Source organism: Amblyomma mixtum, chromosome 5 (genome assembly GCF_055824585.1).
Source record: "Amblyomma mixtum isolate Tamu chromosome 5, ASM5582458v1, whole genome shotgun sequence".
Lineage (NCBI taxonomy): Eukaryota > Metazoa > Arthropoda > Arachnida > Ixodida > Ixodidae > Amblyomma > Amblyomma mixtum.
In genome coordinates, this window is record NC_143016.1 from 56790127 (window position 1) to 56814901 (window position 24775).

At 47.0% G+C, this 24775-nt stretch overlaps 1 protein-coding gene across 2 annotated transcripts in view; it reads left to right on the top strand.

Moving 5' to 3' along the window:
* The window catches only part of Gel (Gelsolin), a 98984-nt gene that overhangs the window by 14873 nt on the left and 59336 nt on the right, over nucleotides 1-24775 (top strand). For both annotated transcript variants that reach the window (XR_016283018.1, XM_089544577.1), the window contains exon 2: nucleotides 5501-5575. Coding sequence is in view for 1 of the 2 variants with exons in the window: in XM_089544577.1 (XP_089400703.1) it covers nucleotides 5501-5575 (75 nt within the window). In the remaining variant the exon portion in view is untranslated. The remainder of the gene's footprint in view (nucleotides 1-5500; nucleotides 5576-24775) is intronic.

Consider the following 24775-nt stretch of genomic DNA (forward strand, 5'->3'; position numbering starts at 1 on the left):
GCCCTTACAAATACTAGGTGGAGGTCCCTAGTTCGGGACCCCAGTGGCATCGGCCGCCGCTCAGGCTCGCGCGACCAAGGCCCGTTGGGCCTGCAGGTCAGAGCAGCCGAGCAGGGTCGCCTCCCAGTCCTCCCGGGTTGGGTTGGGGTGAGGGGGGATAGCAGGGTTGGAGGGGCAGGCCCACACCATGTGGTAGATGTCCGAAGACTTCTCCGCACAGTGCGGACAGCTGCCCGAGAAAGAAGGGTCGAAGTGTTTCAGAGCTGCCGGGCACAGCAAAGTATTAGTATACAGGCGGAGCAGAAGCCGCTCCTCCGCCTTTGACAGACCTTTACACGGACGGGGATAAAGACCATGGCCAGATTGATAGAGTAAAACGATGTCTTTGAAGGTGTAAGCTGGAATAAATTCGAGTTCCTGATCGTCAGGGTCGGAGGGGAATGTCCGGTGAGAGAGCGCGCGGGCGGCGGCGTCAGCTGCCTCATTTCCCTCAAGGCCCATGTGAGCGGGAGCCCAACCGATACGCCGGTGCGCGGGGTCACCGGTGTAGACGCTGTTTTGAAGAATGCGGTAGGCTAGATACGGTACCCAGCCCTGCTCAACGTTCCGACATGCCCCTCGCGAGTCGGAAATAATTGTTTTTGAATTGGAATCAGATGCAGCCAACGCAATGGCGACCTCCTCCGCGTGTGTTATGTCACGGGCTCGGAAAGTAAGGCCGTTCACTGTTTCGGATTGGTGGACGACTGCGGCTGTGTACCATCCCCCATGGTGGGGGCCTGAGGCATCCACGTAGAATACGCCGGGTTTCGATCCATAGTGGCGAGCCAGGGCTTCCGCCCGCGCCAGGCGCCGGCCATTATGGTCCTCACGGTTCATGTTCGCGGGAAGAGGGCGCACGTGGAGGGCGCATCTCCACTGGGATGGAATACGTACGCGCTCTTCCATGAGAGTGGTATGCTGGATGTGTAGCCGGGCAAGGAGGCGGCGACCCGACGATGTCTTCGAGAGACGTGTGTATTGGTTAGTCAAGTGGGCTTCCCGGAGCTCCCGAAATGTGTTCACCATGCCTAGGCCCAGGAGGCGCTTGTTGGAGGTGGTCACGGGGAGGCCTAGAGCCCGCTTAATAATTTTGCGGAGGATGACTTCGAGTGAATCTTCGTCTTGCCACGTCAAGCCACGCAGGCCACGTCAAGCCCATTTTGAGGCTTCGTGTCTGCGGCCGTCAACATCATTCACGTTGAAATAAACTGGTTGAAGAAACTTAAGAAGCTTCCCTCATACCCCACAGTGCAGTTTTTCCCGCGTAGACAAATGAACCATCAACCTTGAACTGTTTATTTATTTATTTATTTATTTATTTATTTATTTATTTATTTATTTATTTATTTATTTATTTATTTGATTGATTGATTGGTGTTACATGTGCAAGCAGCGCTGCTGGACATGAGGCAAGACTTAGTTGAGGGCTCTGTATTAATTTAGATCTCCTGGGGTTCTTCAACTTCACCCAAATCTCAGCACCCCGGCTTTTCTAATTTCTCCTAAATCGAAAGACGAACGGGATCGAACCTACGACCTTGGGCTGAAGAGCCGAGAACCGTCTATCCATTGAGCCTTCTCTATGGGTCACCCTTGATATGCGTAAGGAAATAAACAGATAATGTCCTTGTCTATGCAGAACCAACCCGATTCATATTGGCAAATAAGGGAGGGCGGAACTTCGTGATGAAGTGCAGCATGCAAAAAACGGGCCGCTGTCCGCTTATCGCCGCTTCCATTGTACGCTACGGCATGGCAGGGGGGCGCGGTCGCTCCGCCTTGAGCCGGCCAAGCGAAAGGGTGCCGCCGCTCGACGGAAATAGGATATCCCCGCGCCTCTTCCTGCCGGCGCTGAAACACTCACAGGCGCACACAAACTGCGGGGTGCCGGACGCAAAACTTCCTCCCAGCTTCCCTTTTTGTTTATTGTGAAAAATTGTTTTCTCGCCCAAGCGTGGTAAGGCGGCGTGGCCCCATCCGCGCGGAGTGTCCGGCATGGAGCGCAAACGAGGTCGAGGAACGATGCATCCTGAGCGGGATGCTCAACGAAACCCGTTATCGTGATTACTTTAGCAAGCACATAAAGAATAAAGGAACGCGCGAAGCTTCCGCTTCGCCGACGGCTCCGTGGTTTGCTTTCTCTTCGCTCTTAAATATACGATCGCCAGTCGCGGCCGTCGGGTGGTGCTGATAGGTGTGCTTACCCCTGAGAACGAGGCGTCTTGGCTAAAATAAAAGCTAGGCTTCGTCGCGCACCTCGTAATCAAATAAAAAAGGACTTTCAAAACACGCAACTTCTTGCTTGTTAACCTAGCGGTTAGTTCAAAGGGAATTATAATTCAGTCTTATTCATTTGGAATTTTTATTTTTTTTTAAACTTCGGTAAAAAGAAGGGGGATAATGAACGCCAAACTACAATTCATACATCTGCGCATATTGCATGCTAGCGGGTGAATATCTGGTTAATAAAGTAAAGCCTTCCTTGTAGACAGGCCAATTGTGGTTGAGACAATATAGAGGGAACGCAGCCTTTATCTGTACCAGTGATGTATCGACATAGAAGGCACCATTAGCCTTTAGCTTCTGTCCCTGCATCAGACTGTGTTTCGTCTGATGCTGAAATAAAGTCTGATGTGTGTGTGTGAGACATCCGTATATTAAAGCATTAATCGTAGTTTCGAAGTGACTTTGTTAAATTAGTGAAGACTTTACGATGGAAAGCTGGAAATATGGCATACAGAGAGAAAATGAATGATTATAAGTTAATGTACTGAAAGAAGGAACTCGAAGAAAGAATATGAGGAGAAGAGAATAAATCGATACCCCCTGCACCCACGCACACCCAGCTGAAAGAATGGAGCCTACAACAAGTCCTTTTTAAACTGCTGTTATTCGACTATTCACTCAGGGGGTACCCGAGAGGGAAGAACTGGACCTGTACTCTGCTTATGACTCGCTGCTTTGTACATGCTGCTCGAATCACTTTTATATACCGTGTCCACGTTGACTAAATGCTTGCGAAAACTTTGCACGAGAATCTGATTGACGGTGATAACACTTATTTTTCTTTACTTTTTGTGTCCTGTGTAATCAGTTTGGATATCTGCGTTGCCGCGTCATTTGAAGAAGTGTTCTAAATGACGATCAGCTTTGCTCGAATGGGACATAATTCTATTAACAGAGGCTGAAAAGCTGCCTCAACTTGCACCACCACCGAAGGGAATAGGAGCTAAATGAAACAACACGAACTTTCCTTCTATCAATGTTCAGAGTAAAGGTGCTATGTCGCACACGCATGCGCTCCTGTGTTGTTGTAAGCCATACGAGAACCGAACCGCTACAACTGAGCTAATCATTATCTTAAACGAAAGCATTGTCCTCTGAAAGTGCACCGTTTGCAAATACGCGTATGAGCAATGCGTGCTGTTCAATCGGCTGGAAAAAAAGCCAGATAATAATATTTTTGCAATCAGCTCTTCATTCCCCGTAAGTGCCGCGTTTCCGTTGAGAGGAGAGTATCAGGTGTCTTATCATACACGTGCAGTGGGTTCTTATCGCGAGGATAAAGACTGCTACGTTCTCCGGTCAAAGCTGTTACCGGGGTTTCATGTCAGAGCGGTGATACATCGCAGAGCAAGTCCGCCTGAAAGGACATGCGTCATAGGAAATGACGGGGACAGACGTTACCACATGGGCAAAAGGAAACCGACAAGCACAAGACACAGATAACTCGTTTCCTTTGAAACTACTGGCCTATTTGTTGATTTGTTTCGCTTTGCGCATCTTCGCACAGAACCTTACATCACATGCCACTGGTGGGGAAGCACCCGAGTATTTCAACAAGCCTCTACCTTCAAATGAACACAGCCTCTCAAAGAACAGAATTTGGGCCTAAGACAAATGTATACGCGGCGAGCTGCATGCAATAAAAGATATAAATTTGCAAAAAAAAAAACGAGAACAACAACAGAAAGAGCCTCGCAGCTGTGCTCGTTTAGCACAAGCCGCTCTGGTGAGAATCGCAATAAAATATCTCGAATAACAATGTTGTCTGAGATGATAAACTGGTGACTATGACTGCGGAATGAGCACAGCTGCTGCGAAGAAGACATCGAGTAGAGACTACATCGAAGCAAGGCACAAGAAATGTTCGCTCAAACAGTTTCCATTATGGTGTACAGCGCGAAAAATACTCACTTTTATCGGCTCTCTAGCTATGCACGTTTGTAACGAATCCCAAACGCTTGCACTGTTATGCAAAATGGAGACAATGAAATGGTAATTTTCCCCCAGAACTACGCCCAGTTGAAGAAGTTCGCATTATTATATTGCAAATGTGCGATTATTTTCCAAGGACTCCTTTATTGTTCTGCTCATAAATGTTCTATGACTGAGTTTTTTACCTCATGCTTACCTTCATATTTACTATAAGTTCATTTCCTCCCCCCCCCCCCCCCCACCCCTACCCGCTCACCTACTATTTGATCTCAAACGTCGGTATGCCTACTAAAATGAATAAATAACAAATATACAACATTTACATTCGTAGTCTATTGAAATCGATTAAAGCAAGAAGAACGTTGAGGACGAGCGAAAGTACGCCGAAGAACACACGAGAACATAAATGATGACGATGGTAGTGATGGCGATGAAAACGCAGGAATATCTGCACAAGGCTTTTTCGTCTACTGAGTGTGAGGTCTAAGAGCCATTTCCTGAGCATTTAACCCCAGAGGAGCCGAATACCAGGACAGGGGAAAGCTTGTCTAAAATTCTTTAATCGGTGGGTACCCGGCGGCACTGTGCATCGAACGCGGCAACACCCGCATGCGAGGTAGATGCTCAAACGCCTAGGCCACCTCTGCGGTCACAAAAAACATAGACACATAGTACGCACGCATAAAATAGCGAACTACGTGATGCCTTCGCAGACCTCATAAAAATTCGCAATGTTGGCGATGTCTTGAGCATGTGGCACCAAACTCGGAAAAAAAAATAGAGTGTGAGCCGCGGCAGCTTAAATATATCATCAATTAAAAAATAATTTAGTCATGATAAGTGCTTGGCATACGAAGAAGCTGAGAGAAGGAATCATCGGTGCAGTCAAGGAACTTAAATATTAACTCAATGAGGCAAAAAAAAAAGAAAGTTAGGACACGTTTTTCTGGTAATACATGCCAAAAAGAAGAAATCGCTCTCCATTTCGGACCTACATTGCTTGCGATGATGCCAACACGTGTTTTCAACTGTACAGAGTCCTTAAGTTGGCGGCAAGTCGCGCCTCATATACTTCACTTAGTGCGCGAACGGGTTGAAGCAGACGGCGACGTGCACTTGTAAAGGCCACCTGTGAACTCGCATCTGACGACGGGCTCGTTCCTCTTGCCATTGTTTTTGCCAGCCGTCTCTGCATCTAAGCTGACATCTGTGCGCGTCGCTCTTGTCTTGTCCTTTGCAGAAGCTGGAAGTGAAGCCTATTGACCCCAAGATGCACGGCATGTTCTACTCGGGAGACTCTTACATCGTCCTCCACGTGAGTATGCCTTCGCTTTTCGCTTGTCAACCGCGGAGGAAAAACGGGCCAATAGTTGTAAGGCGCGTGGCGGATCCGCCAACCGCCTGCAAGCGCGCCGCTCAAAGCGTCAGGCGACATTCTGATGACGATGATGTCCTCAGGCTTAATGGCACATACCCACGGCGGGGGATTGGCCAGGGTGCATAGCGGATAGCGATATTCTGCCTCGGCTACTGGATGCTGTTCTTCTTCATCCTCTTTATAATGGCACATACCAACATGGGGGGATTGGTTGGTTGGTTGGTTGGTTGGCCTCGAGTAGAATGGCACATACCCACTACGGGGGAGTGGCCAAGACACAGGCGGTGAACTGTTGGAATGATTAGGAGCTTTAGAGGAAAAGGAGAATTAATAGGGTATAGGCTGACAGATTGGACGACGCAACGAAAGGGGTCCTGTTAGCAGAGAGATCGAAGATGGGAGGACGGCATAATGTGCAGATTTGAATGCAACATCTGGAATGGTTCAATTTTGTATTGACTGAAAGAGAGGCAGAAAAAAAAATAATAATAATAATAAATTAAGAGATTGATAATCAGAAAAATGAAAACAAAAAGGGGAAAAAATAAATAAATAAATAAATTAAAAAAAAAGTAAAAAAAAATTAGGCCAATGCAGTCCCTTCTTCTTCTTCTCCTTACGCGTTTACTCTCCTATTCTGTCTCTTCTCTTTCTCTGGCATTTAGACTACATGCAGTCAAGATTGTCCCAAATGAAGGCGAAAATTTCTCTTTTTAAAAGTCTCTAAACTCTTTTATCATCGCTCTTCAGGAGCCCATAAATAGACCACGTCTTTGTCAGCTAAAACGACATGTCTGACGAAGTTTGGAAAGAGCAGAAGAAAACAAAAAATAGGGCTGGAGTAATTAGTACCAAAATAGACTGCCGCTCATTCATAAAGGGGCGCTTCTGACATCCACCAAGCGGGCCGTATATGAAGGTATCACTAAGTAGAGTATGTGTTGGCATTTATGATGCAAGATAGATATCGTTATGAGGTGTGTTATTGAGAAAAAGCTTCTAGTTATGGAATTGTTCATGCAGGAAGTAGAGGGGAAGGTCAGGTTGAAGTTGAAGTTTATTTCCATTTCAGTAAGAAATGAGGGACCCGATACAAAAAGTGAACGTTAATTCACTTGACGGCGCTCGGGCCCCATTACATGGCAAAACAACGAGGTGTCGGTAATAACAGTTGTACCAGTACATTTACTAGACATTGCAGCTCTTACTACACATAGTTCACTTTATTGTGTGTGTGTTAAGGGTAAAGGCACAATGTGAATGATAAACATGATGAGAGAATAACAGCAATTGTGCATAGCAACAAACCCACAAAAATACAAAAAGACATAGGAGGAACACACTGCAGGAAACCAGAAAAAAAGTTATATTTGCGAGAGAAAGAATGAATGTATTAATTTCTTATTAACATTTTCAATATTAACTTTATTTCGGCGAAAATAGTTTAACAGAGTGGGCAGAGTATGGGCGAGCATTTGCTCTCCCAACGTCGTTCGTACGAAAGGTACCGTCCAGTTATGAGCAGAACGCGAATGATATGTTCGTGTAAGTGTTGTTAAATTGGCGATCGAAAGCATTGTACTGTCAGGGGTAGTTCTGTGCTGTTTGTAGGGAACAGATAAGTTATACGAGTAGAGTAGAGTAGAGTAGAGGTCGTTGTAGTTATACGTCATTTGCACTTGACGTGGCTTGTATGTATTGATGGACGTGATAATGCAATAGTTAGATGACTCATAATCGTACTGAGAATTTCACCGGGGAGGCTGAATTATTTCTCCTTTATTGAACGAGCTAAACTTAAGATACACGGCCTTTGTACGAATTTATAGTGCCCTTCAGGCAAGGAAAATCCCTGTGCTTTTGCACGACCATCTGTCGCTATAGTTTTATAACTTCCCTGAAAGAAGCAAGACACCGTGCCCTGTGAATTATAAAAGGGTTGAAATGAAAAATAATCAGCATAAAAAAAAAAACGCTGCTTGTAATATGCCATATATGCACGCCGGCCTTTTTTTCCCGACTCGGTGCCAATCTGTAAGAGAATGCGAACAGCTGTGATGAACATTTGTGTCATAACTTGTCCGGTGTTGCCACGTGCCGGCGACTTATAAACAAATAAGGCATTGATGGATTCAGCTAGCTAGGTTTCTGCTTCTAGGCTGCGCGCATTTAGCATCCGTAGATATTTTATCATTTTTATCGTAAGATAGCGCGCGGTCTGTAATTACGCCACAATGCTTTCACAGCATGAAACGTGTAACTGTTTGCGGCCTATGTAGATAAGCGCTCAAAATGCGAAGCAATCTTTGGGGCGGTTTTGACGATAAGAGTGTTTATTTTGTGCCGAGAATTGCCACGTACGCAGCAGTGGTACGCGTCAGCTGCAACCATCTTTCTTAAGTTTGTTATTTTTGTATAAATTAGCGTCATAGTATCGCCACCTCGTTCATGTGAACTGCTTTCGCTTCCCTGTCGTCCTATAAAACTGCATGAAGTGTGTGGTCATAAGTTGGGTCAGCCCCAAGTCATCGCTGCCTTTTTGAGCGGAATTATACGTATACTAGGACAGGGAAACGTTGTGTTTAGTCAATTATTTTCCGCCTGCTACGCACTCACATAAACTGGCAAGGCCGGCACTGACTCCTACTCGCAACATTTTAAATGAAGCAAAAAGAAAAAAAAAACTCTTTCAGTGAATTAACACCGCAAGCAAAGTTTTCCGGAACTGAGAAAGATCGAGGTTGGAACTTTTGCTACAGCCTTCACGTGGCAACGCACCTAATTCTTTTCCGAACGAATGCTGCTTTGCACTGTCCTGTGTGCATTGTATAGACAGCCCTATAGTTTGGCTTGTGGTTTTCAGAACATTTTCTTGAGAAGCGGGGCTTATCAACCTAGTTGAACTTGCGAGTGACCTGAGGCGCCTTTAACTGAAGACTTCACCAGTAGAGGTGCTTGCTACTGGCTACCCTGGACTAAAGCAGTGTCTCCGCAAGGGCAGTCAGTGTACGCTGCTAGCACTATCGCTATTTTCGTGTTCGCAGTCATCAGTGATCATCGCAAGGGTACGATGCACACTGGTGGAACATCTTCTTGAACTAATTGGAGCATACTTATTCAAGAAACCACTGCGGAGAGGAAGTATACACTGCACAAAGGAAACATATGACCAAGGACTGTCTGAACAAACACTTGATAGCGAGCACCCTGCCTCCGATGTGTTTAACGGCATCCAAAGAGTCACCATCAGCGATAGCTTCCGAACAAAGGCCACTGCACACCTTTATGTATTAGACTACGGTCCGTACAATGGGCGTCAGAGCCATCAACCATCACGACACTAGGAACAGTTAATAGTGAGCATACAAAGGTGGCGCGAATATCCCTTTTCCTTCCTGAAAGCACTGTCGTCACTTTAAAACCAGTCTAGGTGTATGCATGGGCGGAACCCTGCGGCCTGTCCTTGCCTGCCAATTTATGCTCCCACAAGGCCGTCTGCAAATGCTGCTCCGCTACCATTTTTCCTTTGATCATTTTCAGAGAGACGTGCTATGGGCAATCTCAGAAGGAGAACTTCGAAAGCGCAACACACTTTAAAACCTCTTCGTCAAAAACCTTTTTCGGTGGCTCGCGTCGCAACCGCTCGCACTTCGTGTGCCGGTAGCGGTGACACATTCTCCCAATCCGGCCAGGTGTGGTTCCGCTCTCAGCGTTCGACGCTGCTGCGACACTCACGGGAACTCGCGGAGGCCGGCATCGCATGCGTCAGCCGCTACGCGACCAGAATTCGTTAAGATGTCGCTTTGTCGGTCGGGAGACGGTCGAGACGTCTCCGCCCCTCTCCACAAGCAATTGCCTTCGGTGAGTCGGCGCTATTAGGCGCATGCAAAGGGTACACAATACACACACACGCGCAAGCGACGCTAGCGCCGCGAGGCGGCTGGTGGGCTCCAATGGCGTTTAGTGTCTCTCTCAACCACACTCTGCGTGTTTCGCATGGCATCTCTCCTCCTCTCCAAGAAAGGCAGACAGCGGCGCCATCTCTGAGACGCCGCTCAACAGTAGGTCAAGGGCACCGTGGCCGGTTTGGACGGAAACCTTGCACTTGGTCGAATCCGAGCTGGCTTCACCTGCTCGCTTCGCCGCCCCTTGCGGAGAAGAAACCAGAAAGAACAATGTTTCGTTCTCTTGTTTTACTGGCTTTTCTCTCCCTTTTTGTCGCTCCAGCTTTTTCTCCACACGTGCGTGTCGTTCGTCTATTTTTGGCTTGCAGTCGACAACAAAAAGCCGTCTGTCGCTTCCTTCTCGGCCTTCCTCTGCCGGTAGCGTCACTATCGGTTGCATTGCTGGCACAGTCCAGACCATTTTGGCGTCCGCTTGTTACAGAACTATAGTACGCACGGATCAAAACAATCCTTGGGCCAGCAGTTGATATCGAAGTCATATGACCGTGTCACTTTGGCTCAAAACATGATGTATGGCTCCTAGTTCGTGGCTTTGCGATACTAGCTGCTACGGATACGGTCTACAAGAGAACAGGCCGTACGTTCGACATAATCAGCGGAATTAATCTTGTGAGAGTTGGAATAACCTAAGTTAATGGGGTTACGCTGTTTCATGTGCTAATGTGAGTGGCTGAGAGTTTGAACGGCTGAATGATTGCGGACTTTGATTATTATCGCTTCATCAACTCTTCGAAGTTCGAACCGATAGTGCTTGGTATAATAGCAAGTGGACAGTAAGCACGTGAGTGGTTATGTATATACATCGCGTCGAAAATAACCAGAATACCATATTTTAGAGTATAAATTTTTGATTACTCTTAACACCTTCTGCCGCAACAGGTCAAAAAACAATTATATTTTGCTCTGGTTCACTGCCACCTAGTATATTGTAATCTAGTATGGGGTACCTGCAATAAAACTGATTCACATATATTATTTTCTCTCCAGAAAAGAGCCTTCCGTGCCTTATGTCCAAGTACAACTGATGAAACAAATCTCTTCAAAACTTTTCATGCATGCAGTTTCCTTAACTCCAACTTTAGTTTAGCGATTCACATTTTTCATAAAATTAAGGAGGATTTCACTTCTTTCCGAAATATGTATCTTTCTAGAAACATTAACCACGAATTGCGCATGGTTTCTCTATCTACCACAAGATCCAGAACGAATTATGAAACGCAAAGTATAAATAATCAAATTGCAGCTTTATGTAACGGGCACTCATCTTTAGTGGAAATAGCTCAAGAAGCTACGAGTTCTATGCCTTTAAAAATAAATTGAAGTTGCTATTTCCTGTTTTGTAATTTTGTGTTTATTTGAGTGGGTTGGCACTGTTTTTTGTTGCTTTTCTCTTTTTCTCTTTCTCGCATATTTGTACTCAGTGTCTGCTGTCAATATTGCGAAGGATTTTCAGTTTGGTAGTATTAGTTGTGTTGTATTTTTCTGGTTAGACGGCTCGGGCGTAACGGTGTCATGTTTCTTTTTTTTTAAGATTTTAGAAGGGTCTTTCTTTGTCTTTGTGATTAGGCTTTCTACCCTAAAGTATGCTGTTCTTTTCTTGTAGAGCGTTTTTTTTTTTATTGCATATGTTATTTCCCGTTTAGTCACCTGTGTCCTGATGTGTTAGCTACGGTGTAGGCCTCGTCAGGAGGCATGCTTTGTCTGCCGCCTTTTGCCTCTCCCCGGGGGCATATTGTAAATATGACCGAATAAACTTTTCAAACTTTCAAAACCCGCTATTGCATCACGTATAAGAGTGGTGTGGTGTACAGCGGTGTGGTGTACAGTGGGGTGGTGTACAGCGACGAGAAACAAAGACAAACCTATCTTATAGTAGAAATCAGACAAACGCCATAATATGAGCAAGGCAAAACAATGAGCAAAACATGCATACTTTCGAAGGCATATGAGAAACTGGACAAATATAGTAAGGTTGACAAAGCGCAGGAAATGGCTTACAAGACGTTCAAATTCGTCCTAATTCTGCATTTAAACGGTATTTACGAGAGTAGGTGAAAACATAGAGAAGTGAAGAAAATTTGGAAAAGCACAGCGCGAGAAGGCGTTTGAGACTGTTAACATATTTGTTATGGTCAGCAACCAATACGATATTCGGTAGGAGCTGATTCCATTGACTAGCGCCGAGGAGGAGAGGTAAGTGAAAAAAAATAAATCGGGTCTGGCCAAAACTGGTTTTACTTTCTGTTGGCAATTCAATAGCCGAAAGAATTGGTAACCTTTTCAGAAAGCGACCCAGACCTCCAGAGATGGTTCCGTTAGGGTTTCGGGAAGCTGCGATGTTGGCTTTGAATGTACGACCATAAAGAGGCGGCTTCAGACTGCCAGCTGGCTCGCGCAACCTTTACAAATATATTTGGCAGTTCATAGACATTCCATAGATAGATACAGTGTGGACTGTGCGTAGAAATTTTTCTAAGAACATGCAGCTGCACCAACGTTCGAATGCACTGCAGGCAAGCTGGCGGGCATCGGGCACGTCGGGACACGTTATAAGAGAGCGCACCCATGCGGCGCGAGCAGTGTACACCGGGACGCGCTATCGGCTAGACGCACGAGCGCCGTCGTTCGGCAAATACGACGCCTCAGTGGCTGCGGCGGGGGCGGCGGCGAGGGCGCGACTCCGTCGTGAGGAACGCATTAATGGGTGACACGCGACAGTACACAGTTGGGGCTCCTTCCGTTAGGGGGGCTTACCTGTGTAGCCCCGTGATTCACAGGGCCGACCTTGAGGTGCGCCACTTCGCCCACGCTCCACTTAACTGGTTTATCAGCAGATAAGTCCCGATTGGGCGCCACATGCGACGCCCGCGTGATGTATACACGAATGAGCAGTGAGATGGATTCCGAGCCGCGTTTGGCAGCGCCGGCGCTTAGCTGTTGTTATTTATTCAGGAGATAATCTTGCAAGGACATAGACGTAAAGCCCGACGTCACGCATCCAACGCCAGCTTGTTAGGTGCACGAGTGGCACTGACGCTGGTTTAGCTTGGTTTGGTTTATTAGGGTTTAACGTCCCAAAGCAACTCAGGCTATGAGGGACGCCGTAGTGAAGGGCTCCGGAAATTTCGACCACCTGGGTTCTTTTTACGAGAACTGACATCGCACAGTACACGGGCCTCTAGAATTTCGCCTTCATAGAAATTCAGCCGCCGCGGCCGGGATCGAACCCGCGTCTTTCGGGTCAGCAGCCGAGTGCTATAACCACTAAGCCACCGCGGCGGGGCGATGCTGGTTTAGCGATATGCTGAATGTACACAAGCATGCTTGTGATGCTCCATGTATTACATTGGTCAGTAGGGAGCTTAAGCATTTTGATGCTAAGGGGTTTAAGTGACCTGGGAAAGGAAGTGGAACAGACTTTCCTGGGGTACTGCTGCAAGCTGGTGCTGTGTTCCCACTTATGTCTCTGTTTTCGAGTACCCACAAAGCCCTGCGCATCGCTTAATTTGTGTAGCATTGGTGGATCAGACGGTAGGCGGAGTGTACCTGTGAGTTAATTAAAGATATCTCGCACGATGCCCACGGAGCATCTTTACGATGCTTCTGAGTACGATGACCCTGCACTTAATGAGGAATGAAATCAGCCAGGACAGCAGCTTGGGCATGTTGGTTATTCATTCTTGATGGAACAGCGCAAAACATCGGGACAAGAGACAAGCGCTGTCTCTTGTCCCGATGTTTTGCGCTGTTCCATCAAGACTTAATGAGGTACCGAAGCAAGATGATAAATACAGCTTCAGCGAGCAGGGTCGCGTCGGAAAGAGTCTCAGAGCTAGTGGCTTCATGGCATGAGAGTATAACCAATGCTGCCTACTAGACTGCGCAGACTGCGAGAACAAGAAGGAGATCAGTTAACGGCTGCTCTTTACGGCATCCATAGAGATCTTCACCATTCGTTCTCTCAAAGCCCAGGCGCTGCGTAGCGCGAGTGCATGCAGTTTAAGCCGCCTGTCTGATGGCCAGGTCGTTGAATGAAGGAAATGTCTCCCGAGCTTTAAACCTGTCTGTGCGACGGAATGCTAGCCATGGTTACGGCGCGGGCTTGCAGTCAGTGAACGTGTCTCGGTATGAAGCAACACCCTCTGGCAAGTCGCCATACTTGCGTTCACGTGTGCTCGTTTCTCACAATGAACCGCGCAACTGTCACGACGATCAGTGGTCTTTCTTTGTCTTAAAGGAACGCAAGCTAGGAGGGGTTGCCTTTGTCGCGGTATACTTGTTACTGTTCTCGCTGTTGTTGCTAATTCAGGGGACTGCTACCTGGCAGCATAGTACGTCGAGACCTGCTCGCGTCTAATGCGTCTCCGTGTGAATGACTGTCTAGAATGTTCCGGCGACTGACAGCCCGAAGGCTTTTCTTAGCCTCTGACAAATACAGCTTGGGCAGAGGCGCTGCAACGACTGCATGCGCTTTGGCGCCTAACAAAACAATTTCCTTTTAGTCATGCGCTGCCTCAATGCGGCTCCTGTTAGAAAGGGAGCAATTTAGGTAACAGCGCCTGTCTGGAGTGCTCGAACTCCGTGCCGTCTGCGCTCCGCAGCGCACAGAGCGACGCCTAGCGGCGGCGCCTGGTTCGAGATAGCGCATGTCTGATGCTCAGACCATACTAAAAGATATGCTAACTGGCACCTGGCGCTGCCGCTAGATGTCACTGTTTACGACTGTACAGGGCTGGTAGGTTGGTGACTGGTGGATTGGGAAGTGGGACCCACTAGTGCCCCCTTTGCCAAAGTAACCGAGCAACAGGCTTTTGCTTCTCAACCCTATAACGGAGCCTCTATGGCACGCTTAAGGACAGAAAGGTGTCAGAACGTGAGGACATAGGTTCACCTTACTTTGCACTCATTCAGAGTTAAAGGGCTGCCACAAGTGCTTAGCTGTTCGGCTAAGAAACAAACCATCGCCGCCCGGTTACTTTTGGTAAGGACGTTACAGGCCGTGGCGAGATTCCATGGATGTCAACTCTCACGAACACGCGCGAACGACGAGAACGGGAGGAAAAGTAAAGAAATAAACCTAAGGACGAGAGCTTCTGCGGCCGTCGCGAAGCCCCCGCAACGACGATTCCGCGAAGCTGTATATTCGCGCACAGGCGAGAGGCGCGCACGCGCGTCTGCCTACCTGTTCGCGCCGACGTACTGCGCATACGGTAGCCCGGCAGCGCTTCGGTGGGGGCACGCGGATGTCTGACGCACACTCCGCTCCGGTTATTGCGCTCGTTCGCTCACGGGCGAGGCTTCAGGGCCACGCGCGCACGCTCCAAGGAGGGCACGCAGCGTGCGACTTGAGATTTACGGTTATAACGTTATTGTCTGCCCCCCCCCCCCCCCCCCCCCCCCCCCTCCAGAGGAGGAGGAAAAGGAGGAAGAGAAGCGACGTCGTCTGCCGAGGTCGCTGTGTAACTAGCTGCTGCCGTCGCGTCTACGTTTTGACACGCATTTCTCCATTTTTTTTGTGCCTCCACTTCTTTTATATCTCTTCTTTCTCTTTCTGCTTTTTTACTTATTAAATTTGCTGGCGCCCGGCGCACCGTGTTACGCGCACGTTTCTCTCGCCGGGAGAGCTATAGCTGCCGCGTTCTTGTGAGTCACGGAGGGAGACGCCCAGAAATTTGCCTGCGAGGATGAAATAAAGAACCGGCAGCCCGTGTACGGACAGCCCCGTCAGTATAGGAGCGGGCCGAACTCGAAATAGAAGGCAGTTTTAACGTGGCGAGCCTCTTCTTAGGAAGGAGGCAATTCGTGCCTGCAGCTTTAGTTTATTTCACCGTTTTTCCTTGTCTTTTATTTTTCTTCCGGTCTCCACGCGTGAGAGCGCTGCCGACGCCCCTGCTGCACTGGTGTTCCCAAAGAAAACACGCGAGTCTAAAAACACTGGCAGGGAAGCGAGTTCGCGGTAAGCGGTTGCGGCGTTGCTTGTTTGCGTGCCGTGATGGATTGGCGAAGGCTCCGCGACGCCTTTAGGGCGCCGTGTGGAGGAGAGGAAGTCGGGGTCGAAATTCCTGGCGCCGAGACGCGTCCGTGTCTTGAAAACACTGTCGCATTCAGTATTGCACAGGAAATGCCTCACCAGTGGAATGTGTTTTGACGGGCAGCTGCTCCTTCTACTTCACAAACGTTACTGCATTTACCGTGGAAATAGATTTCTTGCGGTGCAGGAGAACTGGAAGTCAACAGACGTCTATTGCAACCTCTGAATGCAACATGTCAACAGCTATAATTAGGGGTCGGCTCATTGGTCGAAACCCGTGAGTGCCTGCTTGTACTTGACGAGCGTTCGACCTTGTCAACACGAGCATTTATCAGGCGCTACGCTGCCGGAGCACTGAGTCGTGTGGCTGCAACCGAATGCCGGGAACTGTTGTGCAAACAAAATAATGAGTCTATACACTGGCCACGTTAGCAGACCTAGAGCTAGAGCTTGTCTATTTACTGAAAGCGCACAGTTCAGTAAGAAGGGCAGCTTTTCGGAATGAGTGGACGCTTCGAAAGTTGGTTGGAGGTAAGGGTTAGCTACTTGGGGGAACCAAAGACAACAAAGCGAAGTAGCGAGTCCGATATGCGTAGTTAGTGCTTCTTTAGTTAAAGACTGCCTTGCGTAACGCTGCGTTGCGAACCTTGCAGCGTGAAAGTACATTGTTGTAGTCGTCCTGCCTGGACGGGAAATCCCGAAGAGTGCATTTCAGAAGACATAAGCACTAACGGATGAACGTCACCAGTGGTCCCCGCTCTTTTCTCGTCTACAGAGCTGTGCCTGCTTGCTGTCGAGGTTGTCGCTTCCTCTAAATGGGGGGTATTTATTTAGCTGCATGGTGTATTTTATGGCCCCGGAATATCACCACTCTCGTGTAGGAAAATACACAGTTCATATCTGTTTCTTTTCTTAAGGCTTCTTGCCTGGAGCTTTGCGTCAAAACCATGCTCGTATCAACAGCGCAAGCATGGACAGTCCCACTCGTGGAAAGTACTGGCGAACTGTTGCCTTTGTTTTGAATTTTGAAGCGATGATCCCTGCTTGCGGTTTCGCAGTAGTTCCCGCCGTCTGACAGGTTTGCATTTTTTTTGTCTTTAACCAATCACGCATGTCGTTGCTGAATATTTCTTGAAAAAGATTATATCTATAATTCTCTCGAGGTATCTGAGCGGCTGATAACGGCATCATCTGAAAGGCTAAATCTAGGTAATCATGCATTGCTTGTTCTCTCCCTCTCTCTCTGGCTCGCTCGATGATCGATCGATCGATCGATCGATCGATCAATCAATCAATCAATCAATCAATCAATCAATCAATCAATCAATCAATCAATCAATCAATCAATCAATCAATCAATCAATCAGTTTTAATCTTAGTAAGATGCATCACTAAACTCTTTAGTTAGATTCGATAATCAGATTGGTCTAGTAGCTACAAGTGTATGCGTCTACCGGGAACGGAAGAGGAGACTCGTGGGGTCATTGCTATGCAATGAAATTTTTCATGATGGGAAATGAGAAGCCTAAAGTAAGCAAGAGATTGAAAAGTGGAGAAACTGTACTATTGGCAGGTTTTCTTTAATTGAATTTGGACTCGCCTAGAGGACTAGAAACTGCATTAGAAAGTTAGTAATTGCAATGAAATTTAATAGCTCCATGAGACGGAACACTGAGCAGCAGCTGAACCTTCAGTTGACCTGCAAGTTGTAAGGATATCATATGAACGCATACGAGCATATAAGTATCAAAATCAGGGTGCTGGTTACTGACACATAGTCATGGTTGCGAACGTTATAACTGACTGACTGAAAACGTTTAATCCGCTTGGTTGCGCTGGAAGCTGTATATTGGGCTATTTAAGAGGTAGCAGTCGGTGGCCGACGCAGGAAGCACAAGCCAGCTGAATTACAACTGGAGGCTATGTATGGACCGGTAGCCTTATCACGCGAGGTAGCGTGTTCTGAGTTGGTGTTTTCCTTTCTGTAGATTCTCGAGGCAATGTTTGGTTTAAACATGTGGGAAAATTGAGATGTTAGAGAGATACCTTGGCTTTATGTGGAGTCTACTCATGCAGCATGGCCGTAAATGCAACAAAGGCCACAAACGGTAGTTTCTAAGCATGAAATGCTTTTAGCTCCCATTTTCGGCCAATTAAGACAAATATTTTTCCAACCTAAGGCCGGACATGAGGGCGAACTTGAATCCTAAACGTTTTGTCCTAATGCTATCCAGCTGAAGAATATCTCCAGTCCCGATCCAGGTTTGAACAGATCAGCTCCGCTCCCCGCTACCTTAGACCACTAGGTCTTCGCTGCTATCTCTAGCGGGACTTTTAACTAGTAGCCTGTCGCGCTGTGCTTTGGGTATCGTCATCGTCATCATCTTCCATCCGTTCGTTCTGCGCCCCGAATGTTTGAGCATGTTTGTTTTGAGGAAAGTGAATAAGCAATAGCTGTCACACTTCTCCGTCGACACCTCAACCGCGCTGTGAGGAAAGTGACGAAGAAGGGACTGAAACAAGAAATACAGAAAGAAGTGTTGCGGTGGAGAGTTCCGGACTAATTTGGACCAATGAGTATAAATGGTAGTAAGCTGTCCTCCAGCGCACTCCTTTCTATAAAATGGAGTTTGATATAGGACTGCTTACTACCCTTTTGCTCTCATATAAACATATTCTTGTATGGAGTGTAGTAACGGCCGCTGCTGCGGCTCCCCACGGATACACCATGTTTCTCGATTTGTGTTTGACCGGCTTGATCGCACGTAGAACGGAATGCTTCGTTTACTTGCATCCGCACCTGTGCATGGCAAGGCGAGTGCGAGGGGGAATGTGTAAGCGCCGCGTCGGGGTGCTTAGGCTGACTTGCGTGTGCGGAAGGAGAGCATTGAGAAGGGAAAGGGGCGAGAGGGGAAACACTGACGCGCAGGTGCTCCATCGCTGTTTCAGCGATCTGTGTCCACGTTCGGTATATTAAACACGTGCCCGTCGTCGTGAATTGACCGTAAAAGCCACCGGCTAGGCACGCGCCCTCGTACTCGTGCATGCTATATTAGAGAGCTCAGGCGGGGGCGATCCTTCTCTAAACACCGCGCATGCTGTTGAGACGGCTTTCTTTGATGACGCCGCCGCCAAAGAGCGCCACACGAGCGGTGTTCACGGCAGCTATTTTCGAGTGCTCTCAGAACATTTTGTGTAACCCCTCTTTTAATTTTTTAGGCTTAGACGTATGAGGAATTGGTTTAAAATAGCGACACTGCTATGTCACGATCACGTCACGCGTACGTCTTAGTAGGTTTTCCGACTTTAGGTCGCTGCTTTCGTATTTTGTTACTTCCGTGATACATTCTTGGCCTGGCACTGCGTTCTTCGGTTGAAACAGGAAGTAGCAGTCCGTGACACTGAAGTCACATGCGGCGCACCGGCTGACATCAGCCGGCTGCGTATGCTTTAACCGAAGAAAGCTGCGAAGGTTTCTGTAGTATTAGAAGACCTACGAGAAGACGAAGAGCCAAAAAGAGAATGAGGAGAAGTGAGAGAATCAGCTGTGTAGGAAGAATTGGTGACAGCGGTAGAATTTTCATTGCTGCTTCATGGGGGCCGATGCTGGCAGCCTGCGTCTAAAGGACTACTGAGATACACTACGAATTGTCCTTAGGAGTTTAAAACGAAACAGTGGGTAGAAGTGAGGCGTTTCAACATGAAAAGTAGACAGTGCAATAGTCCTGCCATTTTGCGAAGGAATGGAAATCCAAGTTCAAGAGGCTGCCACTGAGAAGGTTGAGACTGGCAACGAAGTGTACCCTCGGAGCCTACCTAATGTTCATGAATAAGCAGTTCCCCTTCAAATATCAATACTGTGTCGCTTGAAATAGGGTGGTTTGTATCATCCAGCATCCAACTGTCAGAACAGCGTGAGTGCCCCAGTGTTTTTTTTTTTAGAAGCTTTTATGATCAGCTACCTTGTACCAGTAAATTTAGTTTTCATGTTGTTTCTTGAGATTAAAAAAAAATTCAAACCTAAATCTATGCCTGTCATTTTCGTTGTGCTCATCCTTAGATACCACTTCGTTATCTGAGGCCGTGGCTGTATCTCTCAGGAACCATTATCCACAGGTTAGAATTGCGACAAGCTGAGTACCTAAACTCGCCTGTTGGTAAACTTGATGCCTTCTTCGCTTCAGTCACTAACGTCCTGGTTATAAAAGAGGGGGCTTTCTAAACACTTAAAGCAGCCGCACTGTGCTGCTTGGTTTTTATTGCACGCTCCACAGTTCTAATTATTCTCCACATTAGGTGCAAATGACGCAGTGACCTTGACAAAGGCAAAGTGTTAGTTTGGGATAGCTGCCGGTTAGAACCTTGCCAATTTTAATAAGCGCCCGCAGCAGGAAGTTGCGCACTCTCTACGGAATGAATCATGCGCTTCCGGTCTATTCTCTGCTACGGCCTACCCCTACACCATCCGGCCAAGCAGAACGGATGCGAGCTCTGACCATCCCGTAGAGGTACAAATGATAGCAGTGGGGACACCTTGTTGGCACGCAGCAAACAATTACTCTTGAGTTAAATGAGAACGACACTCATGATGTATTATACGTTCAATTTCCTGGGGATGAATGATTCCCAGAATAGCTCTCGTTAATAGTTACGCTGGGCCTTATGAGTCTTAAGCAAGAAGCTCTCTCCAGCGCCTCTCACAGGGCAAACAAAAAAGAGGTTTGTTTGCTTTGGTTAAAAACTGTTTGATGGTTTTTGAATATCACATGTTATCTAAATCGTTCGCGCCTATCGAAAGCCTTAAAATGAGTGAGGTGTTTGCTATAGTACTCTAAAGGCGTTTTATAGACTGGGATGAAGAAATATAGCCTGTCGATAACAAGCATGAGAAATTGTTTTTTTAAACACTGAAGGTATTTCAATGAAGTCAGTGTGTCACTCACTATAATCTCACAGTCAGACTTCTGCTGTTTTATTTTTAGAATGAAACGCGTAGAGTGTGTGCGTCCACTGCCAAGGTGGCATAAAAACGCTTCAAGGAAGCGTCAGAAGAAAGTCTGGGTTCCGATGACGTTGTTATCGTTCTCTTTCTTTTGCATTTATTAGACGTGTATACATGTGCTCCCGTGCAATAAATCATCAGTTGAAAGTTAGCACTTGTCCGTGTCATCTCGTTCGTCCTGTCTTCTTCTGTGCGCTATACTTTTTTTCTCTGTTTTTTTTTTCCAGGGAAACGTATTTGCTTCCTGCATGATTTACACTCTCAAATAATGGGTTTTACTGCGTGAAGCCTATTGTATAGCTCGCTGTTCCTATCAGAATGTCTGCCGTGGGTATCTGGGCCACAAGAAACATATCCAGCAACTTCCCAGGGTGCTTTTTTCCCGTGAATACGTATTTAAGACAAGACTTAAAATACTCAGGATGATCTAGGCGAGAGACTCGAAACTTATACGGCCAGTAAGAGCAGGAAGCTGATTTACACGAACCAACCAGCTTTGAAGGTTGCTCAGAGTGCCCCCTATTACTGCACAATTATTTTAAAAATGCTATATACATATGGGAGCACAGTGAGTTCCTGGCATCTAATGGCACTTGGGCCACAGAAATGAAGTTTCTTTTTAAAAAAAAAGCTGTTAAAGACAGATTACTATACACAATAATGAACACGGGGTCTCACGAGGATATGATCACAACCTTTGGTTATGTTTACTTTATAAGGTCTGTTCTTCGTCGCTACGGTAAGCAGCCTTTTTTTTTCTGTTCGTCGAGCAGAGAGAGTTGTGTTGCGCATTGGACTGTCCGTTTAAGATCTCATTTCCACGCAGCCGATTGTAAAGACGTTCGTAACTGTTCTTGACGATGTAAACGCATTAGCTCGGAAGCTTCGAGCTATGCTGAAATTAAAGCTCTCGGCCGACAATCAAGCCAATATTATCTCGACAACAGCCCCAGTTCGCCTTCGTGAGCATTAACACTCAGGAACTTTTCTGCTTGCTTTGTATGTCCAGGTTCGCGCAATGAGAATAGTTTCGCATTCTAAGAACGCCAGGCTGTCTACTGCGCCTGTTTACCTGCATATGTCATCGCTTAGTCACAACAGAGAAATTTAGAAAAACAGAGGCTTACTAGGGGCAGTCGTTTACCGGATTAGTAGGACGCCTAGTGCTCATGGGCGGGGATGAGGACTGTCCCGCCTAGTCATTGCCATGCGCAGCAGGTACTCGGCTGGTACATAATTTCTTTTTACTCTAATGCGTCTCCGCTATGCCAACGCTCCCCATTAGCGAGGTTTAGTAAAGCATAGTTTTTAGCATACTGAATGCTAAAGCGCTGTATTAGTTTTAGTGCAGCCAGTAAATCTCCCTATCAAAGTTTTAGCAATAGAGTAGTACGTACGCATGTGCAGTGACAGGTGTTCGCCCATCACCTGTTCAATACGCATGCGCAGTAGTATTCCGGCTTCGCTAATACGTCTCCGTTATGCTAAAGCTCTAATATGTCAAGGTGGCATAATCTGTAGCGGCGTCTGGTAATTCCAAGAAGTATATATGCGCAGCTCGGACGTTCATTTGGCTGCCGTCCAGCTTGCGTGAACGAGGCCGGCCTCGGAGAGCGCGCTCGTGTCTGCCCCCTGAGCCGCCTCGCCACTAACAAGAGGCTGTCGCGCGACGCAGTCACTCACACGGGGCGTAAAACTTATAAGCCGACAAAGAAAAACGACACTCGTATACGGGGGCCTGGGCTGAAACGCGAATGTCTCATTGTACGGGGCGAGCTGGTCACGAAGCGTTAGTAACTGCGCGCCTTTATGGCGCACCGCGCGAGCACTTTGGCGCTGCTCGGGGGTTTGCTCGGATCGTGCTGTGGCTGTAGCTGCTCGCGACGACGCGGGTCTCACGCACGTTGCGGCTGATGTAAACGATGTTGCAAGCAGTGTCGGAATCAGCAACGAGATACAAAGTACGATTACGAACAACTGCCGGTTACGCATGCGTAACCGCTTGTTTCTACCTACACCCGAAAAAAAAAAGAGAGAGACAAATATGGAAATAGCGCCAGCAGAGAATGGCAAAATAACTACCTTGATTTCATGCTAATCCCTTCCTTTACCTAGCGTTAAACCTAGGGTCATTGCTAAGGCGTACAGTTTATTTTGCAGCATTTAGAATCAACCCCGCCTAGTGGACATTTTTTTTTCTGTTTTTCTCTTCAGCATTTAAGACGGGTAAATAAAAGCTAACTGTTAATAAAAACAGAAATGCTTAATTTTCGTTCGTGAGCTTTGAAACATGAATCTGCGTGAGCCTTGGTGGTATGATCACTGGAGAGATACATAACATAACGACTTTATTCAAATATTTCACTAATTTTTTTACTTACCGTCTGTGCCAAATGTAACCAGGTAAGTGGATTTGTTTCTTAGCCACGTAGCAGACCAGTTATGGCGCCTCTTAGGCTTTAAATCTGTGTAAGGTAAGCAGAACTCCTGTCCCCACCTTCCGAGAGCTTTTGGGCTTTAGGTTTGCCGTAAGGGCTCTACTACAGTATTGGAAAACGAGCCCCGTTACCTGGTTACTTTTAGCAAAGACGCTACATCTTCATATTTTGCGTTGCGATTTTGCATCTCTGCTTAGACCTAGAGCCAAAGACAAGCCAAAGGTCTAAAAGTTGTAACCGGACTAAAGAAAAATAAATGAAATTGAACCTCTGAATATTTCACTCTGGCTTAGATAACACAAGGGCTCTATTTCAATTCTGTTTCACTTGTGTTCCGTTCTGAACATTTCTGCCCTTCGTCAGCGGGCTTAGCGGAGCCCGTCGTACCCCTGCTATCAGGACTTTGCAGCTTTTGACCCACATAATGATGGGAAGGGTGTATACCCAAATGAACAGAATCGAGAACCGGGTTAAACAGCTACATATCTCGTCTAATTTCGTTCTGCGTGTATTACCTCACTCGAAAAAAAAAAACCCTGCTTAATTGCTTTGTCACTCTCCAAGACTTCGCTTACGTATTCACAACCTTGGACTGGGCTTTTACTGTTTTCCCGTTTTACTGCGTTCATCGGTGTTCTTTTTACCCCCCAAAATCCGTGGTGTTTGCATGTTCGTGTGTGAAGCCTCCACCATCCGGAAGCACCCTACTGTGGCTCCATTTTCAGGCACCCACCCCCTCTCACTCACTTCCGTCCTCTATCAAACTTCGCCCTCCGAGCCCCCCTCCCCCCAGAAGGCGATACATCACTTTAACGAAAAAGCGAAGGGGAAATCAAATTCAAAGACGCAGTTCAAAGGCGATCAGTGTTAAAGCGAAGTGCACTGCAACCAATATTGCCTGTGCATTTTTTTTTCGCAAGACCACTCGCTTTTCTGGATCATCCAGTATCTGCCTGCTTACTATGCAGCTATAATTGGCTTACCAAGCGCGCATGTCGCCTAACTTCTTTACGCTACGTAGGCTAGGCGATGGCCTATATTTTGGCGATGGCCGAATTCGTGTTGTCCTCTGTAGTCTCTTCCATAAAAGCACTCCCTGGGCGTCGCCATATTGCTCACTGGACTGTTGTGTGCATCTAGCATGGTGGCAGCGTCAGCGTTAGCTCTCTGCACTTGTTCGCAAGAGTCTAAATTCCGGGATTTTTGACATCTGCCTGTACCCAGTGGAAAGGTCTATAAGACCTATACATTGGGTATAGGTATTGAGACCGGTCCTTTCTATTGGGAACATCGGGTTTCTAGCGATGGGCTTGAGTTGCCTGCTTAAGTGGGCTTAACATGCAGATTTAAGTTGCCTGATGGCAAAAGGAATCCCCGACCCCGGTCAAAGCAACGGTTTGGATAAATACGCTTTTCCTAAACATATGCGCCAAGGAGCGATATTTGATTATTTTTACAATTCTGATAGTCTGATTATGTGACCACCCCTTAGCAGGCGGGAAATCAGTACAAGTGTAAGTTCAGGCTAGATAAAAATGCCTCAGATGCACTCTAAAACTGAAGTAGTCAAGAATTACAGCATTCTAGTGGGCAGGTTAGCAGCCAGTAACATAAAACCGAGAATACTATGTCGGAAAAGAGGTGTAACCTGATAATGTAAAAATGATGATAATCTAAGAATGGTTCATGTTAGTGAGCTCA